The sequence below is a fragment of the Astatotilapia calliptera genome, chromosome 2 (genome assembly GCF_900246225.1).
Source record: "Astatotilapia calliptera chromosome 2, fAstCal1.2, whole genome shotgun sequence".
In the NCBI taxonomy this organism is placed as follows: domain Eukaryota; kingdom Metazoa; phylum Chordata; class Actinopteri; order Cichliformes; family Cichlidae; genus Astatotilapia; species Astatotilapia calliptera.
This window is the reverse complement of record NC_039303.1, coordinates 32,441,015-32,465,867: the sequence shown is the minus strand read 5'-3', so window position 1 is coordinate 32,465,867 and position 24,853 is coordinate 32,441,015. Positions and strand designations below refer to the sequence as shown.

Sequence of the window (24,853 nt, the reverse complement as noted above, 5' to 3'; positions counted from 1 at the left end):
CCACGCCCTTCCAGCACATGCGTGATGGTGACAGTAAACATTATGTAGTTATTAGGAGCTGCATAGATTTCTAACAGGTCTGCTCTGTCTTAATTATCTTTATCTGCATTCTTGCCCCAAATTAATATAACCATCCTTTCTCTATGTCATTTACTTATTGATACTTGACGTGAATGGTTTAATGTATTGAATGGTAAAAATGTATTGCTTTTTGTGTTGTTACACCTTTAACATAAGTCACGCAGTTAGGCCCATAAAAGTGCTTTAACCATTAAGGCCTCTGTCAGTGCGCCCCAGGGTGGCTGTGGCTACAATGTAGCTGCCATCACCAGTGTGTGAATGGGTGGATGACTGGTTGTGTAAAGCGCTTTGAGGTCCTTAGGGACTAGTAAAGCACTATACAAATACAGGCCATTTACCATTTTTATCACATCACCCAGGTTCAGATTGAGCAGGTTTTTTTTTTTTTTTTTTTTTTTTGTCCTTTCAAATTAACCAGATTAAAGACCTGCATTTGATTCCAAGTGTTGATCTTGGATTTAGTAGCTGTTCACTGGAACTAAACAAGCGAACAGCTACTAAAAATGTAAATAAGGTACACCATCATTAAGCTGAAACACCCAAATAAACCAATCGGGGAGAGAACACTAACTTTAATCTGGTACATGTGTAAAAAGTGTGACAGCACCGGGCTGCTCAGCACCACTAATACACCACAAAAGACAGTTTAAGTGCATGATTGGATTCAAAAACACTCATGAGGTAGGAATATTATTGTCAAGGGAGTTTACAACAAGGTAAATGAACAGATAAGAGATAAACTTGGTCCAGAACAGTAGGAAGAGAAAAGGCTTGTGATCTAAGGCATACCATGCCATCTGTCAAACATGGTGGAGGCAGTGTTATGACATGGGCGCCTAGTGGAACCAGGTCATAGTGTTTATTAATGATGTGACTGCTGATAGAAGTAAAAGGATCAACTGTAAAGTATGCAGGGCTCTATGCTCTGCTCAGATTCAGCCAAACGCTGCAAAACTGATCAGATGTTCTTCAGTGGCCCAGTGAGTCGCCTGTTCTCAGGTCAATAGCTTTTCAGCTATTCAAAACAAAACTGAAAGCAGTAAAGGCCTGACGCAACATCTTAACCATGAAGACCGCATCTGGTGATGTCCATGGGGTTTGTGGTCCAAATACTTACGGACATAAGCTGCATGTTTTAAGGATGCGCAACTTTATTACCTGATTGTACTGTTGGTTGCATCTCTGTGTCTGCAAACAAAATGAATTTAACCAAAAGTGGATGCTTGTTTGTTGTGTCCCATTAAAGAGGTAAAAACTCTTTTAAGATGGATTTCTTTTTGTTCTCTGGCACAAAAATGTTGTTGAATATAACAACTGTTGTAAAAACCACTGATCCTGAATTTCAGCCACTGCATCACTATCACAGGATAAAGATCAAAATACAAGCCTTGTCATTAAACTGATGCAAAGAGGGAAAAAGGATAACTAATAAAATTGGAAAGAAATCATTAGTTAAGAAACGTGACTGGATTATTCTGCCAATCAGAGATACCAAGAGATTCCTAAAATTTAACATAAAGCATAATTTGTGGCCACCTTTAAAATGGAAAAGAAATGCAATTTAGAAAGAATTTTTTTCCATTTACTATGAAAATATTGGAATTTACTGAAGCTCCTTTGCTTCTGATGTTCTTTTAATTGTAAATAAAACAGAGCCAAAAACATTTACTTCCCCCTGAAAAGTCAGGATCCTCCCCGGTTCAAGCAGATCATTTCCAGCTGGCAGCAGCTCCAGAGTTCCTCCTGTTCAGGTATGATAATTTACTGACAGAAAGCTGCTGGAATGCCCAGGCTGGTGTGAAGAGAGAGGCTGTTTGGCTCTGCATCCCTGTGCCTCTGTGCACTGTGTTTGGATAGCCGCTCTTCCACACTGTATATCTCTCCTTTACATTGTTTCCGTCTTCCAGCCTTCCTCTGTCAGGACGTCACCCTTTTCGCCTCTTCCTTCCTTGCCTTCCACTGTTTTCTGCTACTGCTTCTTTGTTTTTCATCTGTATTCCAGCCATGCCCCTGACTCTCTTTCACTCCACGTCAACCCTCTGACATGCTGACCCCAGCAGGGAGCTGACTGGGTCAGGCTTATGTAACACAGTCATGTGGAAGCCCACTTGGAATGAAGCACCTGTAGCCTATGTGTGAGTACAAACTGTAAGATGTGCAGCTATTAAATACTCATCTTATATAAGTCAAGTCAGCATTAGTGTAGTTTGAACATCCTTAATGACCTGTGGAATAAACCTCATATATTGGACACTTTTTAAGATGTGTGCCTACTTTTTCTGCACACTGAATGCAATCTTTAAACAAGGATATCCGAAAAACTTCCAAAGGTAAAAGCCTGAAATCTTCACTTGCCTTTCTTGCCATCAAAATGAACCAGATCTGTAATTTCAATTACAGTTGAAATTACAGTCTTACTCAGCACCTCAAAAATCTTGCGTGTCTTATGCATGAGTTCAGAAAGGAAGATCTGCAATCACTCATTTGCCTGCCTTCCTGGGTTTTAGGCTGCTTTGCTGTTCTCTTCATCACTACTGCTTTTCAATACAGTCAATCTCAATACTGTCATCATTACTCTAGTCCAATTATCTTCTTGCCCGCCTTCTTAGAGCCAATCAGTATCCACTTTGCGTTGTTTAAATCTACGCTCTCTGTCGTTCTCCCTTTCAGACTCATTCGTGTAACCCACCTCCTCCCCATCTCCACCTAGCAGACAATTCAGTGAGAGCTTCATCCAAGCCTCAGTCTTAATCTTCACCAGCACCTAGACTCCTGTTCTATATCCAATCACCACTGGGATTCTGTTCTGCCATGATGGGTCATCGGAGTCTAACTGCCAAATACATCAATTTCTCTATCAATAAATCATGTTCTTCCAGATGATTTCTCCTTATTTAAAAGAAATTGCATTCTTAGAATCTGTGTAGGAAATATCACACAAGGTCAATAATTTATTGGGACAAAATTTTATTTTTTGGTGATTTAAGAACACATCAGAGCAGCTTCAAATGTACCTCTAGGAGTGCTTCAATATTTCCTGTAATGAAGATGTTTTCTGGACAGTTTCACATTCTTGAGGGAAGATGGGGATGGGCAGAAGGAAGATTTCATATAAGTGTTTATAAGTTACAATGTTTAACCTGATTTTGTCTGGTGGAGGGGGTGGAAAGTGCTGCCACAAACACAAACACTGGTTTATCTGCATTGAAACTCAACAGAAAGACTTTTTTTTTTATGTTTAAAGAGACAAAATACACACCAAACATTCAAATTAAAAGAAAAATCTTACATTTTTTTTCTTAATTTAAAAAAAAAAAAGCTTTATATACTGAATATCTTTTAATAGAAACCCTTAAATATAATTAGTCCTGTTACCCCAAACCAAATCTGAGTCTTTACCACAGACTCGTGTTATCTCTTTAAGTCCAGGGAGGTTTCATGAGGTAGACAGATGTGCTCTTTGGGGGGGAGGAACAGTCTTGCTTTGGCTCAGTTTGTCCTTTTTTCCCCAGGTTTGGTTGTGTGGTGTCTCCACTGGTCACAAATCAGTTCGTTTTATCACTTTTCAGGCTCAGCAGGGCCGCTTGGCTGCTTGCAGAGGAGCTCCGAACATTTCCTGAGAGGCATAGGTGATATACAGGAAGCCGTCACCATCTCTGTAGCGGGTATACACCTCCCCCATGTTGGAAGACATGCAAGACATGCTCTTCTCCGCCACCAGGAGAAACAGAGCCTGGGTGGAGTCCAGAGCGATTTTATTCCTGGAGGGGAGACAGTTGGAGAGGCAGACTGAGATTTTTAGGACAAAGAAAGACAGAATGTGAGGGAGGCAGAGGCATGGCGAAGAATGACAAATCTGACAACTTGCAGGAGAAGAAAAGGGCTTTAAAAATCAGAACAAAAGAACCTGCTGTGAGTCACAGATGACGTACCTGAGCAGGCAGAGGAACTGACCCAAGGTGAGCTCATAAGGAACCAGGAACTTTGTTTTGTCCAACAGGGGAAGGGTCCTTTCACGGATGTAACGTTCGACAATCACCTAAAAGCAAAAACACGTCTGCTTTAACAGGAAGTTCAACAACACGCATCTATTATGTCTTTAAAACATCTTAGTCTGAATCAACTTACAGGCAGCTTGTTGGGGAATTTAGACCGAATGCTGCACACTTCATTTTTTCTTGTTGCTAGAGAAAAAAAATAATAATAATTTGAAGACCATATTTTACACACATGCTTTAAAAACAGCATCCACTCAGTGAAAGGTCAACCAAATTGTCCTACTGAGGCATTTCCTCTGCTTGAAGGGCACCGTTTCCACAGATTTCTCAAAAGGAGCCATTTGTGCTTGGTTTTGTTGAGTGTTTCGCAGAGGCCGATGGTGATGGAGGCTGTCTCGCCCGGGCTAACGACAGAGTCCCCTCGGGTGGAAGTAAGCAAACCCCGACGAGCTGAGGTGACCACTCGTGTTTTATAGGGTGCGTGGGCTGGGAGGAGTCGAAATGTGACACCAGCAAACAAGGACACGCTCCTCGTCCCGGGGAGAAGTGTTTATGGATGCAGAGGTGTGTGTGTGTGTGTGTGTGTGTGTGTGTGTGTGTGTGTGTGTGTGTGTGTGTGTCCTCTTCAGAACAGATTCACACATACTGGCTATCTCTCTGAGTGTTCTCACGTCGGCTTGTGATTTCGGTTCTGCTGTCACGTACACAGAGGAGGACACTATGTGAAGAACACAGCGTAACGAAGGAGGCCCGCCTCCAAGAGAAGCAGAGGTTCCTAAACAAAGCTGCACAACCCAAACTGTCACACTCAAAAACTAGATGAGCCATACTTCTATCCTTTCACTTAGTGTCTGACGTAGGACACCATGGTCATCTTTAGAACATTTAACCCATGTTAAGCTAAACTTTTACCCTTGACTAACAATGGCCAGCACCAGTGATGACAGTGACTTGATCCTGTGTGCTTCTAATTACAGGAAGCACTGTGTAACTCATGTCTGCAGCATCTGCAAGCTCCAAATGTTATCTTATTACCTTTTTAAGTGCTGTGTGTGTTTCACACATATGGACACAGAGACATTCATTTAGATCCTCAGGCAGAAATCTGTAGTTGTTTCCACATCACATCTAAAGTCAAAGGGCGAATGTGCTTTGGCTGTCGAGCTTCATCAGTTGTTGACTGACCGGCCTGATGAAGTCTGATTTGCCTCATCAGCGTCTTCTTTTAAATCACTGCCAAAGACTTGTTTATATCATGTATATGATATCTGTTGGTATCCGTTTTTGTGTAGATTTTTGGCATACTCTGCTGATTCTTTTAACATTTAGATAGTTTTTGTCTTCATTTTAAGTTATTACAGCAGGTCACACTGTATCTTCTTCGTATTGTCATTTTTGAATGCTGTGTGGCCCATTTTAACTGATTTGTAAATTGTTTTTATAATTTTCTCTTAGTTTGTTCTTTTATTCTTTGTTTGCCAGAAGCACTTTGCAATTCTGCTTTACACATAAACTTTAATATTATTATTAGTGTTATTATTATCATTATATTAACTGGGGCTGTATTATTTTGATTTATTCAGTCTCTTTACACTTCTCTTTCTTTTGGAAGCTCTAAAATCTGCATGAAAGCTGCTTCCCTCCTGAATTTACTGGAGTTGTCAGTTTGTTATGGAGCTAAAACTAGTATTTTGCAACAAGAGTTCAGCAAGTATCATCACAGTGACAGCTATTTATGTTGGTTCCACAAAGACTGTAATTTAACTATATTTAGTTTTACAAAAATGTGAGTTCAGATTTTGTGGAAACCATTGTGAATAAACTGTCAGCTGAGTTATGAACAATGCATTTCTCTTTAAGGAGCTCATGCAGCAATGGACAGCTGCTCTACTCTGGATAAAGATTGCCCTCTGCTGGATGGAAGGTAGCCCAAAAGTCCCCTGCACTGCAGAGGAGACGCTCACCTATGCCTATCATGACATTTTCCCCAGTGGCTTCATTCTTAGTGGAGTGATAAAAACTCTTGTCAGTTTGTCCCCCCAAACTGATGACTTTATGCTTTTTAAAATTTTTATGAAGTACATTTAAAAGAATATAAATCCAACTAACAGAGTCAGAATTTAAAAAAATAAATAAATAAATGTAATGCTGAGAAACAGTCAAAATTCTCATTTTGAGAGATGATTTCTGACTTTACTCTCATTTATTATATCACTAGGCTATTCTCAATATTTTTAGAATAAAGTGAGAAAAGAAAATCATAATTCTGAGATTAAAGTTGAAATGTTGAGTTTAAATCTGGATTCTGAGAAGTCAGACTTCAGAGGAAAGTCAGATTTTAGAGAAAAAGTCAGAAATGAAAGAAAAAAATCCGATTGATGAGAATAAAGTCATAATTCTGACTGTTTCCTGTGAATTCTGATTTAATCTCAGATTTCTTTCAGATTTAAAAAAAAATTGATTCATGACACAACATTATTTTTTCTGAGGCTTTAACCTTCTTCTGTAGTAAGACAACTGAAACTTGTGGGTGGATCCAGTGTTGCTCCGTTCTGGCATCCTCTCCTCCCATGCCTGCCAACTCCAAGCTGCCCACATGTCACATACAGTAAACACAGCAGACTGGCCAGGGTAGCTCACTCTGAGAGCAAATAGTGCTCAGAGGTCACTGAATGTCACTCAGCACAAGGTAATTTAGGATTATGCTATTTGTCATCACAAAATAAATGAAGATTTTAAAAGATCCAAACTGTTTAGTTGCAAGAAAACCACAAAAGTGACAAACAAGTCAGTTCAGTTGTATCTGTTTAACACAAATTTGCAACAACAGTCACCTCAAGGAACTTCATATTGTAAAATAAAGACCCTAGAGTACAAAAAACAGGCAAGCAAACAAACAATAGGGAAAGACCCTTTTTGCAGAGTGCATACTTTTACTAGTAGATATCACGACGGTGTCAACGATGCTGAAACTAAAGCACTTTTGTGTTAGCTGTGCATTTTTTTCCCAAGAAAAGAAGAGGATAAAAACTTTGTTGTGATTTTTTCCCCATATAAGGTCAAACTTTGCCCCCAGAGAGGGGGCCTGATTCACCTTGACTGGTAACCATTGGTAACCCTCATTCACCACACGTAGGAACTTTATTTTTGTGAAGCTGCTTCAGCACAATTCCTGTGCTCAGTCTCTTCCTTATGTTAGCAGAAGGTCGTAAACTATAATGATTTATTACTATACATATAAGAAAGTATAAGCAGCTTTTAAAACTTGAAGCTATTTGACTATTAGCGTATCACATGTGACAACTAGGATATGTTCCACTCTCATCCCCGCCTTCCACCCACCTCAAACCCTGAATTAGACGGATAAGAATCCAGGGAGAAAGAAACTGGATGGATGGCAAACACAGCTGCTTTCATTTATTTACCCTGCAATTATTCTAAAGCATAATGTTTAGTGGAAATAGGTAGGTAAATGTCAGCAACACTCCAAATGACAGGAGGCGTAATCAGACAGAGCAAATGCAGGCTTCTGTGTGGGTGAGCAGCATCTCTCATGTGTGCTGTTTAGCTATAGAGTTACATGCGATAGAAGGGATAAATGCTTAAAGACTTCGCTTGGAATACAAAGATCGTCCTTTGATATGTGCATTCAATAAGACTATAGAGTATAGATTTCACTAATGCAGGCATCGGATTATAGTATTCAACTCTATGCAATGTATCAGTGAAGAAAATAGCCACATTAACATTATACACATTATATCTCAAAGAAAAGCACTCCTCAAAGTAATCAGATTACTGCTGCAATATCTTCTTATTAAATTAGTCACACATTCCCTCAATATCTAATATTGTTTGAAGTCACATGACAAGACAGCATTTTACACAAAAGGTGTTTATCTAGTGAGCTTCTGAAGTAGAACAAAGACTCTTAGTTTTAAATGTAATGGAGTTAAAATTCTACTTTTCTTACAGAAACGTCAACGCAGGCAAATAAAGCTGTTCATACTGGGTCACGTGGCTTCTTATCGCAGCTCTACTCCCCATCTTGCAGAGATGATAAAATCTTGCATAGCTGCAGCTTTTAAGATGAAATACGTGCAAGTTTCAAGTTATAGCCGATGGAAAAAAACACTTGCAGCGCATTAAAAATTCAACTTTTCTACATAAAAAAAAAAAAAATCAGTTTAGGGGTCAAAACATGGGCTAAAAAGTGGAGCAGAAAAACGACCCTGCTGATTATGTGCACAGTGTGCTGCTCGGAGCGTGGGTGCTGGGGTGTTTTCTACTGCTATAGTTGGATGAACACTTGAGGAAACAGTGCATCTGTCCTCTGCGATCCTGCGCGCTGAAGTTGGACACTCTGGGAATTTTCTTGCGTCCGTTCGAAAAAACTTGGTCGTCCAATCCGTGTGCAGCTCCTGCACACTGGCTCCTCCTTCCCCTCTCCCTCTGCCTGCTCCCACATGTAACGCTATCGCTGCCTCTCTGTTGCATTGTCTCATTGGGGACGCAGCGCACGGAGTCCAGCGCTGCGGACAACTCCGGCGGACCTGCGAGCTTTAAAGTGACAGGGGAAGGAAAAATGGACAATGTCGAGCGGAAATGAAAACCTGGGATAGTATGAGTCATGGCTCGTTGAGGTGTCTTCAGTCTGCCGGTGGATTCATTAATTCCAGCCCTGTGTCAGTCAGTCAGCGGGGCTGCCTGAAGCCGCGAGGCTACACTGCACGTTAGAATGAGCCGCTATCCTTGATGTTGCGTTAAACCAAGCAGCTGCTATGTTGAAATCCCTCATTCGGACCTGTGTGGCTCTACCTGGTGCTGGACCCTAGTCCGTTCCTTCCCTTATCCCGGTGTGCGGTAACTGAGCGGTGGTCAGCGGTGCGCCCTGAGGAGGATGGCCGCCCGCCGCGGATGCGTGAACTCGCTCTGGTCGGGCACCGAGCGCGTCCGCATCGGAGAGCGCCTCAAAGCGACGCTGGCCGGAGTGATGGAGCTGGAGGTGCTCAGGTGCAAACACCTGGAGATGGTGGACGCCGCTCTGGAGGATCGACCGCCCGTTGCCGCCAACGCTGAGGATCCACGGGCGGCGGAGGAGGAGGAGGAGGGGAGAGAGACCTCGGAAAGCGGCGCAATGGATGCCGAGCATGGCTCTGCGACATCCCGCCGGCAACAGGTCAGTCAGTACGTCTGTCAGCTCACAGGTCGGATCCACAGACAGATGATTAAATATGAATGAAGGGCTGATGGTGATCTGCCAAAAAGCCAGTCCCTCTGCGACTCACTAGACAGATTTTATCGCTGCCTCGAGCGCACGGCTGTGCCGAGAGCTGAATACTCAATTGAATGTGATGGTGCCAGAGATCAAGCCAGGCATGCAGTGTGTGCGTGTGTGTGTGTGACATGGAGCAAATGTCACTGAGGTCAGGAAACCGGGACCAGCTCTGGCTCTGTGCCCTGCCTCATGGTTAGAAAGAAACATGTGGCGCTCAAATCAGGTGCAGGTATTAATACACAAGCCAGCGCTGCATTTTTTGGCTCAGGACCATAAGCTCTCCAAAGGTCACTTTGGCTCTCCGTTTGCATTTACAATTACTCTGATCACATTCTAAATACCAGCCCCTCCACTTTTTGTCTAAAAAGTGCGCTGCCTATTTTTTTTTTTTTAAAGTGTGTATGTTCAGTGGAGTGTGACCAACCTGAAGAGGGTTAGGCTGTCTCTAAACACCCATTTAACCCCATTTCCCCAAACCTGCCCTGAAATGGATATGCAGGTCTTTTGTGTGGAGAATGTGGGTTGACATGTAGGCTGATACAGGAGGACAGGATGAGAACAGGTCTCATCCTGAGGCATGGGCCCCGGGGCCGTAGCTGGTCTGCTCCGTTATTGGTGATCTACATTTAAAGCTGAGGAGTCATCAAGATGTAAAATCGGCCAAAAATGAGATGATTAAGATGACTGTGGGTGCATCCATCAGTGTGTGTGTGTGTGTGTTTTTAACAAAACATAATAAATGTAAAATGGCAATGGGCAAGAGGGCACAGGAAGAGGATGACCAGTGTTATAAACAGAAATATAATGTTGAAAATATTAGACATGACCACTGTTTCAACTTGTTAAATTTGTCTTTTGATATTAAACAAATATTTTCTGGTTTTTGATTGTTGGTTAAAGGAGACATGCAACATGAACATCAGGCATTATATGCTAGAAAACATTGATGGATGGACATTGATTGCAATGACTGGCTTCAAGTTTAAACACCTTTTTTATGGTATTCACAGCCATCTAAAAAATAAATAAATAAAACAAACATTTTTCCAGCAACTTTAATACCAAAAATAAGCAAAAGTAATCTGAAACTTCACTGCATTGCACATGAAGTGGTGTGTTACTTTGTACAATGTGGATTATACCTGGAACATTTCCAGACTTGACAAACAGGTGATGGGTTCAGGCTGGAATTTGAGCAAATGCCAAATTTACGTTACATTTTAATGAAAATGATAAATAGTTTCAGAGCCAGGCAGCACCACAACCCACAAGTCTGAAGCATCACAGTAACCTCCACTGCACAGATGCCCAGTTTCACAAAAACAGATTCTTTACAGAAGGGATTTTGTTGTAGATACTATGTGCAGACCTGTTTTCCTCAGAACTAAACAAACTGCCCAGCAGTGCTTGCTACTTTTCACCAAATACAGTGGGGCAAAAAAGTATTTAGTCAGCCACCGATTGTGCAAGTTCCCCCACTTAAAATGATGACAGAGGTCAGTAATTTGCACCAGAGGTACACTTCAACTGTGAGAGACAGAATGTGAAAAAAAAATCCATGAATCCACATGGTAGGATTTGTAAAGAATTTATTCATAAATTAGGGTGGAAAATAAGTATTTGGTCACCTCAAACAAGGAAAATCTCTGGCTCTCACAGACCTGTAACGTCTTCTGTAAGAAGCTTTTCTGTCCCCCACTCGTTACCTGTATGAATGGCACCTGTTTGAACTCATCATCTGTATAAAAGACACCTGTCCACAGCCTCAAACAGTCAGACTCCAAACTCCGCCATGGCCAAGACCAAAGAGCTTTCGAAGGACACCAGGAAAAGTATTGTAGACCTGCACCAGACTGGGAAGAGTGAATCTACAATAGGCAAGCAGCTTGGTGTGAAAAAATCAACTGTGGGAGCAATCATCAGAAAATGGAAGACATACAAGACCACTGATAATCTCCCTCGATCTGGGGCTCCACGCAAGATCTCATCCCGTGGGGTCAAAATGATCATGAGAACGGTGAGCAAAGATCCCAGAACCACACGGGGGGACCTGGTGAATGACCTGCAGAGAGCTGGGACCAAAGTAACAAAGGTCACCATCAGTAACACACTACAACGGCAGGGAATCAAATCCCGCAGTGCCAGACGTGTTCCGCTGCTGAAGCCAGTGCATGTCCAGGCCCGTCTGAAGTTTGCCAGAGAGCACATGGATGATACAGCAGAGGATTGGGAGAATGTCATGTGGTCAGATGAAACCAAAGTAGAACTTTTTGGTATAAACTCAACTCGTCGTGTTTGGAGGAAGAAGAATACTGAGTTGCATCCCAAGAACACCATACCTACTGTGAAGCATGGGGGTGGAAACATCATGCTATGGGGCTGTTTTTCTGCCAAGGGGACAGGACGACTGATCCGTGTTAAGGACAGAATGAATGGGGCCATGTATCGTGAGATTTTGAGCCAAAACCTCCTTCCATCAGTGAGAACTTTGAAGATGAAACGAGGCTGGGTCTTCCAACATGACAATGATCCAAAACACACCGCCCGGGCAACAAAGGAGTGGCTCCGTAAGAAGCATTTGAAAGTCCTGGAGTGGCCTAGCCAGTCTCCAGACCTCAACCCCATAGAAAATCTGTGGCGGGAGTTGAAAGTCCGTGTTGCTCGGCGACAGCCCCAAAACATCACTGCTCTCGAGAAGATCTGCATGGAGGAATGGGCCAAAATACCAGCTGCTGTGTGTGCAAACCTGGTAAAGACCTATAGTAAACGTTTGACCTCTGTTATTGCCAACAAAGGTTATGTTACAAAGTATTGAGTTGTATTTTTGTTATTGACCAAATACTTATTTTCCACCCTGATTCATGAATAAATTCTTTACAAATCCTACCATGTGGATTCATGGATTTTTTTTTCACATTCTGTCTCTCACAGTTGAAGTGTACCTCTGGTGCAAATTACTGACCTCTGTCATCATTTTAAGTGGGGGAACTTGCACAATCGGTGGCTGACTAAATACTTTTTTGCTCCACTGTATGTTATCTCCGGATTGTTTCCATGGTCTGCTGTGATATGAAACAATGCCGTCGACAGCTACAGGAATAACACTCGTTCTGAGAAAGTAACAAATGCTTCATCATGGTGGCTTTACACAACCTGTTATTACACTGTGAATATGTGTTCCTGATACCAGTGAGCGGTATTAGTCAGCAGCCTGCAGCATATTAATACATGTTCTGTTTAAGCCAGGCTACAGCTGAGGTCACATCTGCAGAATATTGTATTTATTTATTTTTGACAGAGTGAAATGAAATTGTATCCCCACAAATAGTCTGCAGAGGAGAAGCGGAAAACACTTGAAATAAAAAGTGATGGGAGAGAGCTTTTTTGCAGTCCCATCTGAGAGAGGGCATCCGCATGGAAGCGCTTCTCATAACGTGCCGCCTTCCTCACCACCCACCCACCAACATCTCATCTGTAGTTCCTCCCGTGGTGCTGAGAAATCCTGTGGAGAGGCCGAGCAGCATTGCTCATTCTCACCTCTGAAGGGAGCTGCCGATGTAGCAGAGCAAGCAGGCTGGCACGCTGCCCTTTGCCCTGGCTGGCCTTCACCAACACACACACACACACACACACACAGTTGTGTTTTCATATCCTTATGGGGACATCTAATTGACATAATGCTTTCCCAGCCATAACCATAACCACAAGCATAACCTAAATGTAACCCTGACACTAAAACCACATTTTGAGCCTCAAAAATGCCTACAAACTCGTGGGGACATGCATTTTGTCCCCATAAGGGTTCTTGGTCCCCACAAGTGTAGTAACGTTCCAATTTTTGGTCAAAACAAAGATATGTAAACATGGTACGCACACACAAAACAACATTTGCATAAAAGGGAAACAAATTTCTGTCTTGTTGCGACATGTAGCTGCAGATGGAGAGGGAACGAGGAAGGGAAAGTTGACGGTTACCTACTGCTTTGTTTACTAGAATCAACATACAGTTTTATATGTAAACCCATTATATTCATTTTCCCTGTATACACTACTCATTACTTTGGAAATCATTGGTTGTTCAGCCTTTTTTGTAAGCCAAGGATTTGGTGACTCATAGCATAATGTGCTCTACCGCAACACTAGATTTTTTTTTCTTTCTTTCTTTCTTTTTTAATAAACTCTTGAAATATGATTCACATTTTTTCTCTCTAGCAGCAGAAAGAGGAGGATAGAAGCCACAACTGCGCACATCAGGGTTATGGCTGACTGTTACGGCCGTGGTGTCATCCGTGCTGAAAAATGCAGTTTAAAATGAGGGAGTATTTTAAAGAATGTCGGCTTTTGAACAAATGTTTTAAAAAAAACAGAGCAGTCGTTCTGTAGAATGGACAGAAAACACATTTAATTTGCATTAATACTATGAATAATTCAGATCTGCGCAATCTGTTGTATGGAGAGAACAAGCTTTGAGTTACTGAAACGACATCTAATCTGGAAACTAGAAGAAACATAACTTTTTGCTTTCGAAATGAGCATCAAGGCCACGATGGCGGATTCCGGCTCATTGCCGTTCAGAGTTTAAAAATAAAAATCTCCTCGCTGAACATAACACATCGAGAACAGGAGTGGGAGAAGGAGGGAATATGCTGCAGAGCTTTAATTAATTCACACGCACAGCAGAACTGCAACGATTAATTAATAGACAGGAAATTAATCAGCAGCTACTGTAATAAGGAAATCTTTTAGGACTGATTAAAGCTTGTCAAATGTGGAAATCAGCTGTCGTTTCTTGCAGAAAGCTGAATATCTTTGAGCTTCATGATTAAGCGCAAACAGCCGGTGATACTCATATAACGCTTTTCTACTCACATTAAACACACAGAGTGCTTTCTTACTACAAGCTAGAGACGAGCAGGTTGATCCAAATATCAGTAGTATCGATACCAATGATACCGGTATCATATCGATACTAGCGCGACAGAATCGATACTTTGTTTCTATCCTCTAAATTACTTTAAGTTAATAATTTAGCCTGCCTTTATAAGTTTAAACTATAGGTATGGGTACTGATATCAGTCATACTGGACCTGTCTTTACTTGGCAGTATTGAACAGCACTGCTACAAGCCTCAGTCACATATTCACGTTTCTTTAAATCAGGGGTCTCGAACTCCAGTCCTCGAGGGCTGGTGTCCTGAAACTTTTCCATGTGTCCCTGTTGCAACACACCTGAATACAATTAGTAGGTCAATAGCAAGACCCTGTAGAACGTGACTGCATGCTGAAGTGACAATTCAGCCATTTGATTCATGTTACAGCAGCTCATGAGTGAATGAACATGGTGCAATAAAAGTACTGTTAGAAGTAAAACACTTACATTTACTTACATTTACTTGAGTAGGGTTAGAGGTTGCCACTTCAGCATGCAGTCCAGTTCTATACTCTTGCTAATGACCTACTAATTGTATTCAGGTGTGTTGCAACAGGGACACATGGAAAAGTTTCAGGACACCGGCCCTCCAGGACTGGAGTTCGAGACCCCTGCTTTCAATGATAAGCACTTTTAACCTAACGTTTACACACTCACACTCCGATGGACACATCAGGGGTTAGTCAGCGTTCAGTATCTTGCCCAGTAATGCTCATGTTGGATTGAACCACCGACCTCCTTATTAGTAGACGACCTGCTCAATCATGAGTCGATAAATCGATAACTGATGGGAATAATATTCAGATAAGGTCCTAATGAGAAGTGTTTACATTGCCGTGTGCGCGCTCATTGAAGGAAGGCTGTCTTGAAATTAGGTTTGGGAAGCATCATCTTACATGGTGAGTCATTAGCCCCCCTCACTTGTGGAGTGACAGCTTTCATCTCCCCCCTTTTTGTGCCTCGGGGTATCTCCAAGTAAAACAACAAAAGTGTGTAACATTGATAATTTTTTCAGGATGATCCTGAAAGCTGAGTGAAGATGAAGATTCACAGTGTGGGCTGTCTTTACATTTCAATACCATATTAATAATGTATGAAACAATAAATAGACCACCGTGCGAGTTCTTCACACCGATCGCTCGCGCCGTCCCACACTATTTGACCAAATTATTCTGTCTCGACAAGCCAACCGCTGCAATTCGTTCTCGCTGATGACATAATGCACCTATTAAGAAGAAGTGTATGGCTTGTGCAGTCGCTGCAGCATTATTATCCCATCGACCCATACATTTTCTATGTGCACCCCTCCCTCACATGCAGGACTATCATATTACAGAGCTCTGAGCGAACCATCACCCGTCTCTCCAATGATTTGATCATGTGCTAGTCACTGTGTAACAATATATCCCGTAGCGTGCAAGGCCTTGTGTTGCTGGCACGGATTTGTTGCAGATATTTACCCTTTCAGGAGACTTTTAAAAAACGCGTTTCACATCGTTGCACAGGCAGAATAAGTTAATGGTCTTTTAAAAATGTCGAATTTTTCAGATCATACATGTGAGAGGAAGTCGCGTCACTATTGGACTGCATGTTTGTATGTGTGTGTGTTCAGGCTGAGGATTGAGTTAAATATTTCGCCAGGCCTGTTGTGCTGTTGTGGGTCTGTGTGGGAGGAGAAGCGAACGCGAGTTAGAGAGCGAGCAGCTGTAGCTATGGTGAGTAGAGGGTGGCTGGCTCGAAGGATATTATAGCAGAAGGAGGAGGGTTATTTGTTAAGGGGCCTGTGGGGGAGGTGGGGGTCCTTCAAGATGCCCCTCTCTCTCGCCCGGCAACCGCCCCCCCCCCCCCTTCACCTCACCTCACTCTCCCTTCACCGCCTTCACTCACTCAGTGACTCACTCCGCTATTTCTCTGTCTCTTTTTTTGTCCCTCGCACTTAGTTTTGGTCACCCACTCAGCCACGACTCGCTGTAGATTCACAGGGAAACAAAAAAAATAAAAAATAGTGAGGAGGGGGACAGGATCTCACTGACCTGAGAGGGAGAGATAAGCCGAAGACTGGTCAAAGTCTGAAACTCTCACACAGTTTCCTTCCTTCTCTCTTTCCTCCACAGTCCATCCCCCTTTTTACCTTCTGCCGCTCTGGCAGCTCTTTGTTACGTCATCTGTCTTCTCCCATTATCCTCTGAATCCCCCTCCTCTCCTGTCACCCCAGTGAGTCACTACCTGTATTGTTTCCTCAGTAACCACAGGATTGATCAGCAGCACCACTCACAGTGTTTCTGTTGTTTGGGCCTGATCACACTAATGCAGGGGCTTTTGGCTGCAGTCCTAAAGGGATGGGTTGGGGATTTGGAAGAGGGTGAAGGGGGGGTTACTCTTCTGCCCTCTTACTAATCTGGAAAATGGAGGCACTTTGCTAACTTGATGGGCTGATTGTTATTCTTGTTCTTGTTGTGCACAAGGCCTCATTTCTGACTGTTCCAGTAAGTGTGGTGTGACGTTGCTGGAGCATGTGGCTGGTAAATGATATTGTGAATGCACAGCCCTTTCACGTGGGTCTGGACCAAAACATGCAGAGGGTTAAGCTGTGTTTTTAAAGCAGTATCCTTATTGTCACTGGTGGAAAGTATACTTGAATGCTTAATAACATCTAGAATACTTTCTTCTTCTAACTTACTAGGTTTCCAAGGAATATATTGTAGTTTTTTTGTAACAACACTGTTTTTATCCAACCTTTTTCAGGGTTTTCTTTTTTTTCATATTCAGAAAGTTTTGACCTCTGCATGCTTTTTATTCTCCCCCACGCATCTATCAACTAGGTAAACTTGAGTATTAATCTAATTAAATTATTCTTTATGAAGCTTTATGGTAAATGAGCTGGCTCCTATATAGTGCTTTTCTACTCTACCCCTTTCCCCGAAGGTGCTCTATTGGATTGAGATCTGGTAAGTGTGGAGGACGTTTGAGTGAATTTATGGGTGATGGTGCACTGTCTCATAAAGATGAGACAGTGCACCATCACCCATGAACATGGTCAGGTAGGCTGCGGTGTTAAAATGATGCACAAAAAGTGCCAAGAAGATATCCTCCACACCATCACACCACCACTAGAAGCCTAAACGATACAAGGCAGGGTGAATCCGTGCTCTCACTCATTGTGCGAAATTTGGACCCTACTATCCAAACAGAGCAGAGGCAGAAATCTTTTGACCAGACAGTGTTTTTCCAATCGATTGCTGTTCTATTTCGTGAATTGGTCCAACTTAGAGCCACAGTTTCCCGTTCTCGGCTGACAGCAGTAGCGCCCAGTGTGGTCTTCTGCTGCAGCTGCAGAACACACTGGATGTGTTTTGTGTTCGGAGATGCTCTTCCGCATACTTTGGTTGTAAGGAGTGGATATTTGAGTTACCGTTACCTTCTTGTCAGCTTGAAGCAGTCTGACCATTCTCCTCTGATCTTTTACATCATCGCAGCATTTTCTCCCAGGGAACTACTGTTCGCTGCATATTTTCTCTTTTTCAAACTCTTCTCTCTAAACCCTGGAGACGAAAGTGCTGGATAATCCCAGTAGGTCAGCAGTTTCTGAAATAATGAGACCAGCCTGTATGGAATCAAAAACCGTGCCACGTTCAGAGTTCCCTAAATCACCTTTCTTCCATTATTCTGATGCTCAGTTTGAGGTTCAACAGGTTGTATTAACCACGTCTGCATGTCTAAATGCACTGAGCTGCTGCCATGCAGTTGGCTGATTAGATATTTGTGTTAACAAGTAGCTGAATGGATGCACCTAATGCAGTTTCCATGGCTAAATATTAGCCAAATATATACCCATGAGAGCTGATCTTTAATCTCTAGTTTTCCTTCCACTGTTTCTTATTGATGGTTGGTGGTTCAATACCTGAGTCCTCCAGTTGGATGCTGGAATATGCTTGGGAAGAACTTTAACTTGCCTCCCAAAGCATCCATTTCTGTATGAATGTGTGTGTGAGTGTGAAGTGTAGCTTGTTGTGTTTTGGGAAGCCAATAACAGTAAAGCAATTTATTTAGATAGCAGGCCATCCATTTACTTCATGTTTGCTGCATTCATATCTTAAGTGACAGTAAATCAATATACCCGACTTCTGGTAAAATCGTGTTGTTATTCGATCACTCTTGTCAGATTTGCACACTCCTGCTGTATGCTATGCATTTTCAGTATCTAACCTGCAACTGAAGAACAAATGCATAAAAAGTAACGTTATTTTATGCTTGCTAAGTTTTAGGCCTGCAAAGAGCAGTTTAGTAAAAAAATCTCAACAGCCAGTATGTTTAATATGAGTCATGTTTTTTTCCAGTTGTCCACTGACAAACATTTTGATGACGATCATGTGTCATTTTGATTTTTTATTGTGGTTTTAACCCTTACTTCCATTTTATCTGTGTGAATGAATCATCCATCGTCACCTACTGTTCTTCTTTTCTTTTTAGGATCCTTCTCCCTCTGACACCGCCTGTCAGAGCAGCCCAGAGGAATGCGGGGGTAATTCAGGGGACGGGACAGCTCACCTCTCATCGGGCAGAGGGAGTAGCTCACGTTGGTCCACTCTTTCCTGGGATGCCCCCTCTGACTTGCTTTCTCCTCCAACCCCGGATCTTAATGGTATGATCCCCCTGGACAGCGACTCCAGACCTAGTTCAGGTAATTACACACCTGAACACCTCTTTCGGGCGGTTTAAATGTCAGACGGCTGAGACAACGGCGCTGAGCTGTCCAATGATCCAACAGTTTCTCACCTCCTGATAGAACTACAGCTCACCTTGAGAGAATTTCCATGAAACATTAACCACGTCTCTTTTTTACTTTTGTTTGCTTGCACTCTGTGTGACTCGGCACTGACTCACTCAGTTTGTCTCTTGCTGTCAACATTTTTTAGCCTCTCCTCAAACTCTTATCCGTTCTCTGCTTCCTCTGAAAGCTTTTCTTGGCCAGGTATAGACTCTCACCCACTTTTCAATCCACTATTATTTATGCTCTGGAAAATCTATCAAACCTAAAGACATGATAATATATAGAGAGATTTTCTTTTAAAATCAAAATGATTTTTATTTGTCCATTCTTTAGTCAGTAAAAATGTAATTTCAGGATAAGTCTAAGTGTTCATGGCTCACACTGCATGTCTAACAGTGGTTTCTGCACTGTGACGCTTTTCTTTTGGAATTTTTACGAGGTTTGAGTTTCTATAGGTGATGGTAGCTTGTTTTTACTGACTCACCTATTTATCCGAATGCAGAAGGGATTGTGAATCTTGTGGAAGCACTGATGTCTCTGCTCTGACTCATAAACCGTGGCCTGAGCTTCATCTAAGTCACAGTAAGAGACAAAGAGTATTTGACTGCTAACAGTGCAGGCTGACAAAAGCAATCGAACCTTTGAATCAGCTGTTCCAGTTAAGGTGATGAGATTGGAAATGTGGACTGTAGGGGTGATTCTCTTTTTAAAGAAGGCCATAAATATCAAAGTCTGCTCATCTTAAGAAAGATTGATCGCTGGGAAGCATACTGCAATCATATACCTCCATGGGGCTTTAGCAGAAATGTTTTAGAAACGCAGGGAGCTTTAAAAGATTGCAAAAGGTGTTCTGAAGATCTGGGTGTTCATTAATCTATAACACGACTACCTAAAAATGGATACAATTCAAGGCCGCTGCTACTTTTCAAAGGAGTGGGCGTCCTGTAAACGTCACAGTAAGAGCACAACGTACAAGCCTGAACGAGGTGAAAAAGAATCCAAGAGTAACAGAAGAGCAAAAGAGAGGCAGTATGCAGAAATCACTACAGGTTAATGAGTGTTCATGGAAGTAGTGGGAATCATGAGGGAAACCACCACTATGCAAAAGCCGCTATTGTTTGCCACGGCGTTTTTTGAGGCTATGCTCTGTGGACAGATGGGGCAAAATCTGGTTGTTTGGAGGAAAATTGTTACCACACACCATGATTATAACTTCATCCTAAATGTAAAGCAGGATGGAGGAGTTTCACAGCTTTGAGACACACATTCAGTGAAGGAACATTGAATTAAAGTGATTTCTTGAGCAGTTACAGCCCAGGAAAATATCTAATAGAGTTCATTAAGAGGTGGATTTAGTTAATAAATCTACAGGTTTGTTTACTTTTCCTGTCAGTCACTGTTAGATACCTCTGTGTGTTTAATAAAAGGAAGATAACTACAGTTTGTGTGTTATCGGTTTAGTCGAGTTATTTTCTCTATATGGAGTCTATCCGAGAGGTGCAATTCACCTAAGGCCAGTTTAGAATTGATAATTAACCTGAATGTACATCCTTGCATGGTGGAAGGAAGCTGAACCTAGAAGGAGGAGAGGAGAACATTCAAAATCCACAAAGAAATGCCTCTTTTACAAATGTCCGTGTCTTTTTTTCAAGGTTTCTATTCAGTGAGCGGCAGCTCCCTGTCAGACTCTTGCTACTCTGTGTCCAGCGACGCAGCCCATGGAGGACCGGTGGCCCCTGCCAGGCCCCTGAAGCTGTGGGAGCAGGTTCCTGCGTGTGCTGACAACACTGACCTCCTGTGGCCAGAAGTTGCAGTGCAGCTGCAGCAACCTGTACTCCAGGACAGCCAGGAGGACGCTGAACCAACAGAAGAGACGCCCGTTTCTGGTGAGTTGGTGCAAACAATAGATCCCTATCTTGTAAATCAGTCCATGTAGATATGAGGTTTCAACTGTAAGTGAAAATACCTCGAAATGTCCACTGAAGTCTAAAGTTTTTTTTCTCTCTGTCTCTTACAGTCCCAAATGACCTTGAAGCAACTGGTCTGACCTTTCTGTCTGAACTTTGTTCAGGACTTGGCGATTCCCTGATTTCTTTCATCCTCCCGCTCCTCAACCCTTCATCCTCCTCCTCCACCTCCTGCTCCCAAAATTCAAAACTCCAGCTTGACTCCCGCTACTGCACAGACCTGATGTCCCGTCGGACCAAAGAGGTTTACTCATACCCAAGCCCACTGCATGCTGTTGCCCTCCAAAGCCCCCTCTTCACCACCCAGAATCAAGAACAGTCAGCCTCTGTGAGCCCTGAGGGACCCCAGCATGATGAACCCACAGAGTCAAATGCTGACACAGCTCTGCCTCTCCAGCCTCAGCAACCTCCCACTCCACCCTCCTTCACCCAGTTGGAGCAGTACATCTCTCGTCTGGCTCGCCAGTACCACAGTCGGGCAAAGTCCACCTCTGATCTCACCTCACCTGCCACCCCTGGGCCAGTAACACACAGAGGCCTTTGCACCCCTGGCAAAACTCACGGATCCACCCAGTCTCTTTCTGCCTTCGAGAGCCGCAGCACACCCTCCACCCAGCCAGGCGTCAACATCACACCCTCTAAGTCACTGCTAGGGAACTCAGCCAGAGTCAGCCTTAGCACCACCGGAAAAAAGGGCACCAGGAATTCAATCAACCTGGGAAATCTTCCTTCAGCCACCGGAGAAGACTTAAACATAAATCTGCATCTAAACCTCAACTTGAACCTGACTCCCGGTTTAAATTCTGGTCATGGGCTAGTGGACAATCCCAGAAACGGAGCTCTGAGGAGAGACTTTGCGGCCAATTCCACCGCTTCTGCCTCATCACATTCTTCTGCTACACCCACCCCAGCAATGAGACCTCGTCCTCGCATTTCAACTTGTCCAAGCAGCCTGAGCCACCGCAGCTCCCTTGAGGTCCCACTGGGGTCTGGAGCCAGCTCTGGGTTTGGCTCATCAGCTTTCTGTCGCTCATTAGACTGGAGCAGTGGTGCTCCACCTGAGGCTGGACAGCCAGTGTTTGGCACAAATGCAGGATCAGCTCCCGGATCTCAGCGCAGCAGCTTGATCCAGGAGTCCAACTCCAGTCCAAAGTTAAGTGAAGACTCGCCCATGGTGGAGGAGATCTCCCGCCTCTCTGGCCTGTCTCGAGCTGTTGTAGTTGGACTCATGGAACAAGGCGTGGAGCTAGATATTGACTGCTTCCCAACAGATACTGCAGGTGAGATGAGAAGCCACACTAAAACTCACCTGACAGCTCAAACAGATCAGTCACATGACTATACTAGACTGACAGACTTGAATCCCCAGAGACCAATACAGCTGTCTCTCAGTGTCACTCATTCTCCACAGTCTCAGTCCAGCCTCACCCCTCCTCTCTCACACTCCAGCAGCCCCATACACCCCTACCAATCCATGCACATTCCCTCCTCCCACTACTCCTCACACTCCCACTACCAACAGACACCTGACCTTCCTTCCTCCACAGCCTCCTCACCTGCCTCCCGTCCTACCCCAAGAGGTCGCTCACCTCCACGCCCTCTCCAACCATCCCCCCTGGGTGCGACTCCCCTCTCTGTTTTCAGACGAGATGCACCATTCCAGTGCTCCCTGCCCCGCACCAATACCAGGACCTCTCCTTTTGAGCATGGCGGGATCCAACCAAGAGGAGGATCACTTCGGCAGAGCAGTGGAGGAGGCGAGGGCAACAGCAGGCAGAAGAGGGCGGAGGGTGATGGGCTCTACAGAGGAAAACATGCCTCCCATAAGCTGATCAGGGCAGCAACAGTTAGCAGTTATGCAAAGAGAGAGGACTACAGCTCAGTTTGGCGTGAGGAGGAGGAGAAGTTGCGAGCAGCCGCTCACACATCCAACAAGTCCTCCAGCAAACTCTGGAAGGGCTTTGACGGACGCCTCTGGAGCAAAGAGTCTGAAAGTGAAAGAGAGGAGATAGACAGGGCAGAGTATGGCTATGGCTGGAGAACGAACAGCGTGGGAAGCTGGAGAAGAGAGCACAGAAGGGTTAAAGCTTCTAGCAGCGGTGACAAAAGGCCTAAAGTAGACAACTCTCCTGTCTTCTCAAAGAAGAGAGGTAAAGATGATGGGGAGAGACGCAGCTCAAGCCTCAAGCTTTCCAGGCGGGCTCTGTTCAGGAGTGAATCCCAGGGCTTGCTGGTACCTCGGAACCACAGCGAAGAGCCCACAAAGCGGCCACACTGGGTCTCCTCCTTGGACGTGGGGCATGGTGGCATGGGAATCAGAAAAGACGAAGGGGTCAGACTACTGAGAGCGAAGGAGGAGGACAAACGGCTGTCTTCCACCGCCAGCCTCTTTAACCTCTCTCGTTCTCAGAGCCTAGAAGGCAGCTGCCATTCACTCTCTCCTCTCTCCTCCCCTTCATTTTCTCCTTCTCCACCTCCACGGCTGCCCCTTCAGCGCTCCCGATCACTGAGGGATTTGGGAAGGAAAGTGTTTGGTTCAATGAGGTCGCTTAGTCTCAAACAGAAATCATCCAGGAAGTGACTGCTGTACAAAAAAGTGAACTTCATCGTTTGCGTTGTACATTCAAAAATACCAGTGACGATTAGTAATATTTGATGTTTAAAATAAAGTGCCAATATTTGGATTTTTATGACTGATCTGATACACTGGCTATGAGATATCCACTGGTCCTTTCACTCATCTCCAGTGTGTTGAAGTTCCTCTCAGGCACATCAGGTCTGTGAAGTTTTAGTCTTGGGTCACTTCATTCATTCTAGTAATGTTTCTTTTGTAAAACTAGGCATATACGTTTTTAGAACCTTCTCAAAAAGTATAAAATAAATGCGAACCTTCCCCAAACACGATATTTAGTATATATGGAGCACTTTAAAGCTCAGAAGTTTTTGTATTAGAAAACCATGTAATGTAAATTGTGCACACCGCAGCAGCAAGAAAGAGGTGTAAGATGCAACATGGCCCACAGAGAATTGTAATACTGCTTGTCCATTGATGTGGTACCGGTCTGCAGCTAGTTCTGCTTTGGTACCTTTTGAGTAGCAGTCTACAGGTTTATGCATTTGAAGTAACTTCCACAGGAAAGAGACCATGACTGACCTAACTTATGTGAATTTCTCTGATAGCCACTAAATAATTTCAACTTTGACTCCAACAACTTTATGCTACTGTGCACTGCTAGCTATTGGTACCAGGAATACTCTATGTGTGGCAGTCCTTCTAAATTAGGCACCACATCAGTGGAAAGGAGGCATCATTGAAGGGAACATGAGTGACCTGTTATTTAGGGGTGAATGATTCTTTTTAGGCTCTGTAAAGGGCTGCAACCCTTATAAACCCTAATTTTTATCAGTGCGAATGCCATCCTGAAGAGGAACACTTCTGGGATCCTATTGTGACAGGAGAGTAGCCATTTGAAAATACTGTAGTAATAACAACTGTAAGAAGCTTCAGTGCATAATCATGCGTATGAATGTGTACGTGCACAATCCCCTTCTGCATGCTGCTCTGTGACTTGTTCAGTGATTATAGCTATTGTGAGAGTGTGATATTCCTCTTTGATCATGGGCAGTATTGCCACTGAAGTACAATCACATTGGCCAGATTATGACCAAAATTAAGCAAATACTCTTTAACTTGATATTTTGCTCAGGATTTTGAAATGAACATTGAATTAAAGTATTGATGAGTTATCCAAGATACATATGTGTCCTCTTATGGCTTATGACTAATAAAGGAAACTTATAACTGAACGTGTGCTCTTCCTACTGTAAG

At 43.4% G+C, this 24,853-nt stretch overlaps 2 protein-coding genes across 2 annotated transcripts; one reads left to right on the top strand and one right to left on the bottom strand.

The window, feature by feature from the left end:
* Window positions 1–3,031: 3,031 nt before the first annotated feature.
* Window positions 3,032–4,509, bottom strand: map1lc3cl (microtubule-associated protein 1 light chain 3 gamma, like). Its single transcript, XM_026143307.1, has 4 exons — window positions 4,363–4,509; window positions 4,210–4,265; window positions 4,014–4,120; window positions 3,032–3,842 (listed from the first exon to the last, which is right to left on the bottom strand). The coding sequence occupies exons 1-4, from the start codon at window positions 4,418–4,420 to the stop codon at window positions 3,653–3,655; spliced, it is 411 nt and encodes a 136-aa protein (XP_025999092.1). The 5' UTR covers window positions 4,421–4,509; the 3' UTR covers window positions 3,032–3,652.
* Window positions 4,510–6,949: 2,440 nt separating this feature from the next.
* On the top strand, window positions 6,950–24,831 carry LOC113006981 (uncharacterized). Its single transcript, XM_026143261.1, has 4 exons — window positions 6,950–9,258; window positions 18,757–18,967; window positions 20,710–20,943; window positions 21,075–24,831. Exons 1-4 carry the CDS (start codon window positions 8,980–8,982, stop codon window positions 23,603–23,605), a joined length of 3,255 nt encoding a protein of 1,084 aa, XP_025999046.1. The 5' UTR covers window positions 6,950–8,979; the 3' UTR covers window positions 23,606–24,831.
* The last annotated feature ends 22 nt before the right edge of the window (window positions 24,832–24,853 follow it).

Excerpts from the sequence above, each read along its gene's own strand:
- map1lc3cl (XM_026143307.1), bottom strand. The coding sequence starts at position 4,420 with ATGGCTCCTTTTGAGAAATCTGTGGAAACGGTGCCCTTCAAGCAGAGG. Across the intron at positions 4,266-4,362 it reads CAAGCAGAGGAAATGCCTCA|CAACAAGAAAAAATGAAGTG; the intron begins GTAGGACAATTT and ends TTTTTTCTCTAG. Across the intron at positions 3,843-4,013 it reads CAGTTCCTCTGCCTGCTCAG|GAATAAAATCGCTCTGGACT; the intron begins GTACGTCATCTG and ends TCTCCCCTCCAG.
- LOC113006981 (XM_026143261.1), top strand. The coding sequence starts at position 8,980 with ATGGCCGCCCGCCGCGGATGCGTGAACTCGCTCTGGTCGGGCACCGAG. Across the intron at positions 18,968-20,709 it reads CGACTCCAGACCTAGTTCAG|GTTTCTATTCAGTGAGCGGC; the intron begins GTAATTACACAC and ends CTTTTTTTCAAG. Across the intron at positions 20,944-21,074 it reads AGAAGAGACGCCCGTTTCTG|TCCCAAATGACCTTGAAGCA; the intron begins GTGAGTTGGTGC and ends TGTCTCTTACAG.